The sequence below is a fragment of the Octodon degus genome, unplaced genomic scaffold (assembly GCF_000260255.1).
Source record: "Octodon degus isolate 3935 unplaced genomic scaffold, OctDeg1.0 scaffold00086, whole genome shotgun sequence".
In the NCBI taxonomy this organism is placed as follows: Eukaryota; Metazoa; Chordata; class Mammalia; order Rodentia; family Octodontidae; genus Octodon; species Octodon degus.
In genome coordinates, this window is record NW_004524662.1 from 9,381,562 (window position 1) to 9,391,959 (window position 10,398).

The 10,398-nt window shown below is 33.9% G+C and overlaps 1 protein-coding gene across 1 annotated transcript in view; it reads right to left on the minus strand.

The window, feature by feature from the left end:
• The window catches only part of Scfd1 (sec1 family domain containing 1), a 123,085-nt gene that overhangs the window by 75,869 nt on the left and 36,818 nt on the right, over positions 1–10,398 (minus strand). The window contains exon 11 of the mRNA XM_004637124.2: positions 3,714–3,853. Coding sequence (XP_004637181.1) covers positions 3,714–3,853 — 140 coding nt within the window. The remainder of the gene's footprint in view (positions 1–3,713; positions 3,854–10,398) is intronic.

The window sequence follows — 10,398 nt, forward strand, 5'->3', positions numbered from 1 at the left end:
AGAGAGAGAGAGAGAGGTGTGTGTGGCCAGCTCAGCCCACCAGGGGGCGGGGCTGGCTGGCATGTGGTGCTGGGGGATCGAACCGCGGTCCCTGATGCCTTTGCTAAGCTTGTTCCAAGTAGGTGCTTTAGACCACTGAGCCATCTCTCCAGCCCCTAGTCCCTGTCTTTTGGAGAAATAAAACCATTGACATTGAGAGTTTTTATTATAAGGTATTTACTAAGTCTTGTCATCACATTACTTTTGCAGCACTAATGCCTTTATTTTTTTCCCTTTAACCACCCCTCTAATCAGAAGAACATTTTCCTTACAGATGTTTGGAGCTGGTGGCATCATCTCGGTCCAGGATTCTCGACATGTTTTCTGTAATGCTGGTTTAGTGGTCATGTATTTCTTTACAACTTTGTTGTGAAAAGTCTTTACTTTCTGTCAGTTCTGAAGGCTAAATGTACAGGATATAGAAGTCTAGGTTGACAACCGCTTCCTTTTAGGGCTCAAAACACTTTAAGCTCTCCTGGCATTTAAAGTTTGTGCTGAAAAGTCTGTTACTCTGGTAGGCTTACCTTCATAGACTACTCATTTCCCTGATAGTTATTAGTATTCTCTCATTTTGTTGAATTTCTGGAAGTTTGATTCTGATGTGGGGTAGTTAATTTTGTTTTGTGGCCGTGACCAGCCATGACTATCTGCAGTTCTATATGCCTCTTGTACACTTAAGTATTGAAGCCTTCTCGTAGATTTGGAAACTTTCTGCCATGATTTCAGTGAATACATTTTTAAACCTGCTGAGTACATCTTCTAATTTTTCTTTTATTTCTAGGATTCTGAGGGATTTATTTTGAGTCATCTAACACCTGTTGGATCAAGACAGTATGATATCACGTCATTTTTAGGAGTTTGCTGAGCTTTTATGATTTATTATATCCAACTTGTCTTCAGTGGCTGACACTGTCTTCATATTGATCGAATCTGCTACCTGTGCTTTCTATTGAATTTTTCAATAGAAAATTTTGTTTGTTTTCTTTATAATTTTGAATTCTTTACCAAAAGTTATTCATATTTTTCAATGTAAAAAATGTAAATTTTATTAGTACATGTGTCTGGTATATAATATTTACATTCCTCATGGGAAATTGGTACATGTATATAACACATCTTAATAATGTTTAACTCAGTTAGTTTACTTCTTCTGTAAGCTCAAACATCTTATTAGTAAAATCCTATACTCATTTAATGAAATCCTCCGTAAGCTCACTAGTTATCTTATGAATTTGCTTATGTGTTTCATGTTTGGTTTCTTAGAACACCTTGGTCATTTGGTTTGTAAATATTTTTGTCTTTAACTTCATCTACCTCAATTGTCAATGAGATCAGTTTTGGGGATAAAACTTTTTGGCTGCATCTTGTTGCATTGTTTTCTCATGTTTCTTTTCTTTTTTTTTTTGTATTATAGGTTGAAAATCAATTAGGGTCATTGTTGTGGAGATGGCTTTAGTTAGATTCTGTCTCGACTATGATGCGAATGTCCATTTTAAAATATCCCACATCTTGTATCAATAATGCCTTCCCAACGAATTTCAATGTGTCTTACTTCATCACTGTGGAGGAAAATGTAGACTATAGAGTACAAAAGGGATATTATTAAAAGTAAAATAAGTTATAGTAGTACCCAAAATTGCCACAGTCAGAGACAGTAACTTTTCTCTGCAGAAAATAAAAACTTCATTATAACAATATGATTTCTAAAAATAAAGCTGTAAATATGAAAACAAAACAAAAAACAAACAAAAAGAAAACACCAAACTCTAGCATGTTTAGTCAAGTTTGGATTCTAGTTCTTTTTTTGGTACCGGGAAATGAATTCAGGCACTTGTCAGGCAGGTGCATATGCTGCTGAGCTATCTCCCTGGCTCTGTATCTTATTTCTTTTTAAACATAAATGTTAAAAGAAGCCCCAAACACAGCTATAAAAAATATGCAGATATATCTATCTCCACATTTATTTCAAATATTAATATTCCTATAATTGATAAAGAGCATTGTTTTCATCAAGAAATATTTTGTTTCTTTAACCATCATGACTACTAGATAACTTCTATAGCAATTACTAATCCTATCAAATACTCCTTACATTTTTATTAATTTTATTGAGAAACATATAGCAGTGAGACAGTTTCAAAACTAATAGGACAGTTTCAATACATTGTATATTGTTATCTTCTTAGTGGTTATAGTACTCCTAACATTTAACAACACATGGAATGTGTTTATCTGCCTACAACAAATATATGGCATATCACTACAAGTTTTTCATTCATAATTTCTAATAAACGTGGAAGAAATCTCTGGGCTTCAGGCTTATGTAATCCATGTATGTATGGATGGATATATAATATGAGGCTTAACATGTACCTGCAAGTTTGAACCATCAGAAATGACTCTCATCTGGCAGCTTGTACCATTGGTGGTACAAATGGATTTAATTGCTTTTAATACTTTTTACTAATAAAATGAATAGAAAGTCTACAAATGGGTTAAGTCTGAACTCATTTAGTTCCTTGAATTTGAATAATTACTCTTAAAATAAAAATATTAATAATAGTCACACCAATTAAATCATAATAATCAAATTATTTCAATAAATTAAAAGAAATGTCTTCATATATGTGAATAGTTATCCATAATTAATTTTCTAAATTTTAGCATGGAAATTTTAGACATACCCCATTGCTGGTATGTATAGTATGCATTTACAACAGTTGTACCACAAATTAGCTGTATTATAATTTTTTACACCATTTAATATTTTCCTTAAAGAACTATAGTAGGATGACACATGGTCTGCTAAATCAATACCTTTGTTTACATTACTGTAATCAAAGATGTCCTGAGAAGTGGTATAAGCCACCCCTTGGGACAGCCATGCATGTGCTACTGCTAGTGCAAGCTGTTAGGAATGACTGAATCCACATCAACCAGCCACCTGAGAGAGACATGAATGACAGCCCTGCATTAGTATGTGTTAGTGAAGACAATCAAGGAACCAAAGGGAAAAATCTCATGCCAAAGTTCTCTATCATAAAAACTTATTTAAAGAAAAGGTAAAAGCCATGAGTGTGGTGCTCAGCTGTGATCTCAACATTCTAAGGAAAGTTTGAGCCCTGTATGGGCAATATAGTTTAAGGCTATCTCCAAAAAAAAATAAAAAGGGGGCGGGGGGGGGGGGCGCATGTAGATTAGTGTGAAGGCCCTGGACTTCAGCCTTGGTAGAACATGGAAAAAAAAAATATAAAGGAAATTAATGGCTTTGTAAGGGCCAGTGAAGTCAGAAACAGAAAAAAAATTCATAAAATCTAACAGGATAAATTTATTGAAAAGACAAGTAGGGCCGGGGATGTAGCTCAGTGGCACAATGACTGGGAGGTATCAGGTCCTGAAATTGATTCCCAGTACAAAAAGAAAAAAAAGAAAAAAAAAAAAGGAAGAAAAGAAGAGAAGTAGCCCTGACAAAATAAAAACTAACAAAAACCACAGGCATCAGGAAGAAAACAAGCAATAAAGATACACATCTATGGGCTATTTAATTGTAGCTGCCACTTATTATATGAATGAACCTTTATAACCTTTTGATATTTTTCTCAAATTCACTTAGGTTAGATAGTATCTTGTTTCTCCTTAAGGGAAAACCTTAGTAATTTTTTTTTTTTATTTACCTTCCTTTATGTTTTCGCCAAAATTTATCAACTGGGGTTAAATCATAAGACTTCTTGTTTTTTCTCTTTGGTCTAGCACCAGCTGGACAGTTTTCCACTCCTGAAGATTCTTCCAAATTTACTCTGTTTAAGTGGAAATCCTATGAAAAAAGTAATCCTGGTTTAAATAACCATTTTCTGAGTTTAAGAGTCACAACATTTTCTCATGGAAAATGATCAACACACAATTCTTATTGCCATTCCTAATATTTCTGAGGACAAAATACAGATCTAAAATGTAAAAAGGTATTCCTCCAAGCTTTTTTTACATACAAATGTGCATATTTTTAATAAAGCTTATTGGTTTAACAGAACCAGTAGATGTATATAATTGATATTTTAAATATATAAAAAGAAATCACATTAAGGTCCTTGGACGTCCTGTTAGAAAAATCTTTATACATTTTATATTTATACTGGCATAAGCAAATTTTCTTTTAAAGATGAATATATACATGCACATAAATACACACACACACACACACACACACACACACACACACACACAGTTGTCTTTTTTGATCTGTCTAGGTATAGCTACCTAATCATCTTTATCATAGCCACATAGAAAGGTCCATTTTTGGCCTTATGAATTTATGACTAAGTTTTTTGGTGTTTGGTTGTTTCCAATAAAGCAAAATACAACACAACACCAACACCATACTTCTTTTTTTTGAGATAAGGTCTCACTTTTAGCTCAGGTTGCCTTCAAATTCACTCTGTTCCAGGCTGATCTTAAACTTGCACTCCTCCAACCCCAGCCTCCGAAGTGATGGGATTACAGGTGCAATCCTGTTTAAATATGTAAGCCTGGAATAAACATAATTTTAAATTCTGGAGCAGTCTTAACATTCTGGTGTTACTTTATTAATGGACTGTATTTTTAAAAACATTAATGTAGAAGCTACAACAAGTATAGCTTTCTTTTTTTTTTTTTTTTTTTCATTTTTAAAAATAATTTTATTGAGAAACAAATAGCAATGAGATAGTTTCAAAACCAATTAGTAGGGCAGTTTCAATAATTAATACATTGCATATTGTTGTCTTAGTGGTTATTCATTGTACAAGATGCAGATATGATATCCTGTCCACAAACACTATTAGAACAAATTTTTCTATTCATTGAATTAAGAGAAAGTAGCTGCATATCCTATTTTGAATATAAAGATACAAAATGGTCGTTCATTTGTATTCCCTTTTTTTGTTTAGTTATGTCAGAGAAGGGTATTCCATTTTGAACATTATCTTCCTCCATTAAAAGTCTTAAAGACTTTATCTTTTCTGAAAATGGAATTATTTTGTTTGTATTCTGAACTTCCAATCAGGCTAACTGATCCAGTTTAATCTATTCTTTGGGCTACTTCACTTAGTGATGAAATACGTGACTGAGTGAGTGACTCCCTAAAGCATCATAAATAACAGGGAAAGTTTTTACATATTTAGAAGGGTTTCTCATTCAGTAAGAGGCGTGTTTTACCACAAAGAAATAGTAAGTAAAAAATATCAAAAGCACACTAGAATATCAACTTTTTTTTACATAACTAGAACTTTTGTGATTGAAAATCAAGCAAATAGATACTGGGGTTAGAGTATGAGTGTTTGATTCAGACCATTAAGTCAATGATTTAAAAAGGCTCATCTGCACATAAATGAACAAGATAATAAAGTACTTACGATGTTTCACAATAGGCAAATATGAAGTGGAGATTAGAAAAATGGGAAAATAGTAAGTATTACAGATTTTTTTGGGAAATATTTAAACGGTCATTTGGTTAAGAATTAAGGCTTAAAGATTTTTCAGAATCATCACCCTTTTTTTAACCTGTTTTCTCAAAGGGAAAATAATGCACTATATTTTAGAATTGAAATTATTATTTGGCATATTCAGAAAATATTTTTTCAAATTATCATTTCCCTCCAAACAGCAATATATGTTAATGCCTAACCATTGTTCATTTTCTGTTCTTGTTTTGAAATTCTGTATCATTTTTATTGTTCCATGTTGTCTTTATTTTTGTAAATAAATATGTTTATGTTGTCTTATTTTTCCCTCTTTAAAATAAAAAGTCAACATGGGATAGCATGTGAAAGCTTATAAAACTAAGTATAGCTTTCTTTTTCACACAAATAGAAGTATCTTTCTGTCCTTTATTCCTATTCTATCATAGAAAGAACAAGCTACTTTAAATCAGATCCTTTCAGTTGAAATTACTGCAGTGTAGAAAATGGGGGTATAAAACAGGCAGTTTAAAGAACAGAGTTAATAAATACACATATAAAGAATATCTTATATTTCAACCTGTTAATAGTGTCTTTCCTGTAGGGCCCCTCATACTACAGATGAAGAATATCAGTGACATTTTTAAATTTTTAAATTCCTGAGTTTCTCATCCTCATACACCATCTACACTTTGTACGTCACTCATGTGAAAACAGCAAAATTGTGGGAAAGCATTTTATGCAGTAAATATAAATAAAAAATGGATACTAACAGTCACAACTGAGAAGAATCCTAGCTTCAAAAATGATCTAACAAGATACTGGAGTGAAACATGTTTAAACAGTTAAGCTTTATCAACTAGAATTTCTAGTGAAATACTATTTCCATGGTGATGACACAGTTCATTCAAAATAAAAGTAACTTGTTAGCAAAATTACTGCTCTAAAAATAGGACAGCATGTCATTACTGAAGTACTGATGGAATACATAAAACACAAAATGAAAATGGAATAAAAGATGTTAAGTGCTCTGAGAAACAACATAATAGCAGTAAGAACATTTCCATTGTTTGCATAATAGCAAGGCAAATAAGGAAATGTAATTTCAATCTTGAAAATTGGTAAATTAGAACACTCTGTGCTGAACTCAATCATGTTAAAGCAAGTGAATGATTCTACACAAACAAAAAACAACAGAATTGGTTTTAATATGGTAGAGTGTAACATGTTCCCCTGAGACAGTCACATTTTTCTGACTTAAGACTGGACAAGAGCACTTCAAATCATTAGATAAAAACAACTCCTATTACAAAATGCTAAAAACATTGAGAAGACTTCAGCAGTCTTGCTTTTCTTTCACAAATTAATGCAGATCAATAGAGCCACAGATAGCTAATGTTCACAAAATTACTCTTGGTAATAGAGGTGACACTTATTCATGCAGATGAAGCTTTATATTCACATATTTAAAAAGCCAAGTAAAATAAAGATAATTTTTGTTTGGCAGGATTGTACTACACTTTTAACTCCAAATAGTATTACAATAATTATCAAACTGCTTAACTCAACTTACTTGTACTTTGGTGTCATAAGTAAAAACAAGTTTTCATACTGAGGTGAATATTAGTAGCTTACCCTAATGAGATCCTTTAACTTATAATATTAAGTTAATCAACAAGAAGGAAATAGAGTACAGGAAGAAAAACAAACTATGGAACATGTATAAACATTTAACAAGTTAAAAGAACTGAATGATGTAACAAAGAGGAAAGAAAACTACCCACTGACTGCACTATCTCCCAGAGCTGTTTCCTAGTCTGTCCTGCAGCAAAGTACCATGCTTGCGATCACTTGAAGATCAGTGCCTCTGGTGTCTCACATGAAGTTAAGGAGAAGCCAATCTCCTAAAAGGAGTGCAACCTTCTAGAGAAAGTCTTCACTTTAAGAATTAAGTAATTTCAGGTCTAGGGATAACATCAGTGAAACAAATGTTAAAAGTGTGATGACACACGTGTATTTCTCTACAGTAGACAAATACTTCTGTAAATCACAATTATTTCCTTTTGAATTGAGGTTTACTTTATAGTTAAGGAAAAAAGTTTCATTGCTTCTTATGGATTGTAAGACAACCTTTAAAATGTTAAATACAATCAGTAGATTAAAGTGGATGCAAGCAGGCGCAGGGGCCAGGGGCTCGATCCTCAGGCCTGCCATGCCAGCCCCATCCCCAGGGCACATTAAGACTGCAATTGAGACTGGGCGTGGTAGTGCATGCCTATAATCCCAGTTCTTGGAGGCTATATACAGGTAAATCACTATGAGTCTGATCTAGTAGTGAGACCCTGAACACCCTGTAGACCCTTCTCTAAAAATATAATAAATAAATAAAAAATAAATAAAAAGCAAAATGTTAAATACAAGGCAAATCTAGAACAGGTATTAAGTATCACTCTCTTAAGATCAGCAGACTAACACCACACCAGGATTGATCTAATGGCAATGTCTCTGACAGTTTCAATATGATTTTTGTAAATTTAAAACATTATTTGAAAAATTAATTATTTAATGATTTTCCCTAAAACCTGTTTTCATGAAGGGAAATTATGGATACTAATCTCCTACTTCAGTAAGTGTGAATAAGTAGAGACGAGTCAAGAAAGTTTGGAAGAATCACAAGTTACATATTAGAACTTGTCATCGATCACTACACAAGAGATACATCCATGCTAAATACACAGGCTTCTAAGCTATAATTGGATAAATCATACTTCTAATAATACTTTTCTTTTTTATTTTATGAATTTAGGACAGGGTCTACAGGGTGTACAGGGTCTTGTACAGATTGGACTCGTAGTGATTCTCCTGTTTTCAGCCTCCCAACCAGTGGGAATACAGGCGCACACTACCATGCCCAGTCTCAATCTCCATCTCAGTGCACCCCAGGGGCAAGGCCGGCACGGAATGTTGGGGATTGAACCCCAGCCTCTGTGCTCTACTCAAGCAGGCTCTTTAGTCTGCTGAGCTATCTGGCCAGCCTTAAAAACTGGAGAAGGATTTTTTTTTTTGGCTAGCTCAGGCTGCCTTAAGGGTGGGTCTGATGTGGTTGTGGAGCTGGGAATCCAACCACGGTCCCCTGCACCTGAGTATGCCCAGGTAGGCGCTTTAAACAACTGAGCTAACCTGCAAACCCCGAACATGTCTTTCTTGAGTGGCTGAAGAAACAAACATTCATGATGGTGATGATGCTGTGTAGATTTTAAACTATCCTACAATTTAAATCCAAGTATTTTTCTGCTTTATCTAATAATTATGTGGTTTCTGAAGATCAAATAATTAGCCTGACAAAACTCAACTACAGTAGAGATTGAAGCACATTCTTTTAAGCCCTACAATGAAGCTTTAAATCGTATGCAAAAATCAGCAAAGACAAGGCTTCTATAGGTAAATGGATGGAACTAGATACCATATTCATAAGTGACATAAACCAGACCCGCATATATAAACATCATACTGTCTCCCTAGTGTATGAAACTGAAAGAGAAGCTAAAATCCAAAAAGTACAATAGATATGGTGAAAGAGAAAGAAGCTGCTCAAAAGGAAAGAACAACTGGGATGAAGGAAAGGAGAAAAATAATACGGGAGATCTAACCATATACAGTGTTGTAGCAGGACAGTCCTATGACTTTTTTTCTTGTCTCTTGTTTTCATTTATTACCCTTTAAAAAAAAAAAAACAAAAACAAACAAGCAAACATCTACTTGACAGACAGTATAGCAGTAATTGATATGACATTAGAAGCAGTACGTATTTGGAAGAGAATGACAGGCATTCCAAGCATGGCCCTAGTGTTACGCATTGCTATCGTCAGTGCAGTTGCTTAGTTCACAGGTATCAGCATATATAGTTGGTCAGGGTGAGAATCCTACCAATTAATTGCTAGTTTCAAAAACCTGCTGAAGATTCTCTAACTTACTGTGTAAAAATATGTAATTGTTTATTTCTATTTTTTAAAATATTTTTTGTTCACATTCTGTAGGGATTTAAAGTTTAACATATCAATACTAGATGGAAAATACTTGATCCATACTATGTCCAAGATGTTTGATATTCAGACAGATAGTGAGGTAAAGCTCAACTGCATATGTTATTGGGTAATAATATCATTAAGCTTCTCTTTGGAGGGTTAACAACTTAAGTTTGCAGACCAAAAATCAGAGAAAAAGAAGGGCTACAAGGATAACCAACATTTTGGCCCTAGCCATTCAAGGTCATTGAAGACTCAGGAGATAGGAGAACCTATACTGTAACATCCTGTAACCCAGTGATGTCCCAAATTTTCCCATCAAGGAGATTATGGGGCCACAGAGGAAAGTGATCGACGATGTATAATGTGCCTAAGGAGAGTCACATGGAGAAAAAACATTCTCTCAGGCTTTCACAGACAGCAAATTGGTAAAGTAATGGCTGTGACTCATATACATGACTGATACTGACAAAGGATCTACACACTGCGGTACAGAGTTTCAGGGTAAACGCTGAGGGGATTTGACTGACCTTGGCAGATACAAAAGTTACATTCCTTGTTATATAGGTCTTGCTTTATCTTGGTCTTAACGATCCAGGAGAAAAGTATAAAAACAGGGTATAAAAAGTAAACCCATATTAATATGCTGAGCTGTAAAAGGCTCAAGTCAACAACTTGACATTGCCAGTCCTACGGATAGATAACTCACTACTATTATGGACTACTGGACTATGTTGGATTATTTTGTTGAATTCATGCACCTACAATATTTAAATGTCAATAGAATACCCATCTCTGACAAAACTAAACAAAAAAGGGGGATATAAATGAAGGACCATTTTGTGTGTGTATCTATCTATCTATCTATCTATCTATCTATCTATCTATCTATCTATCTATAT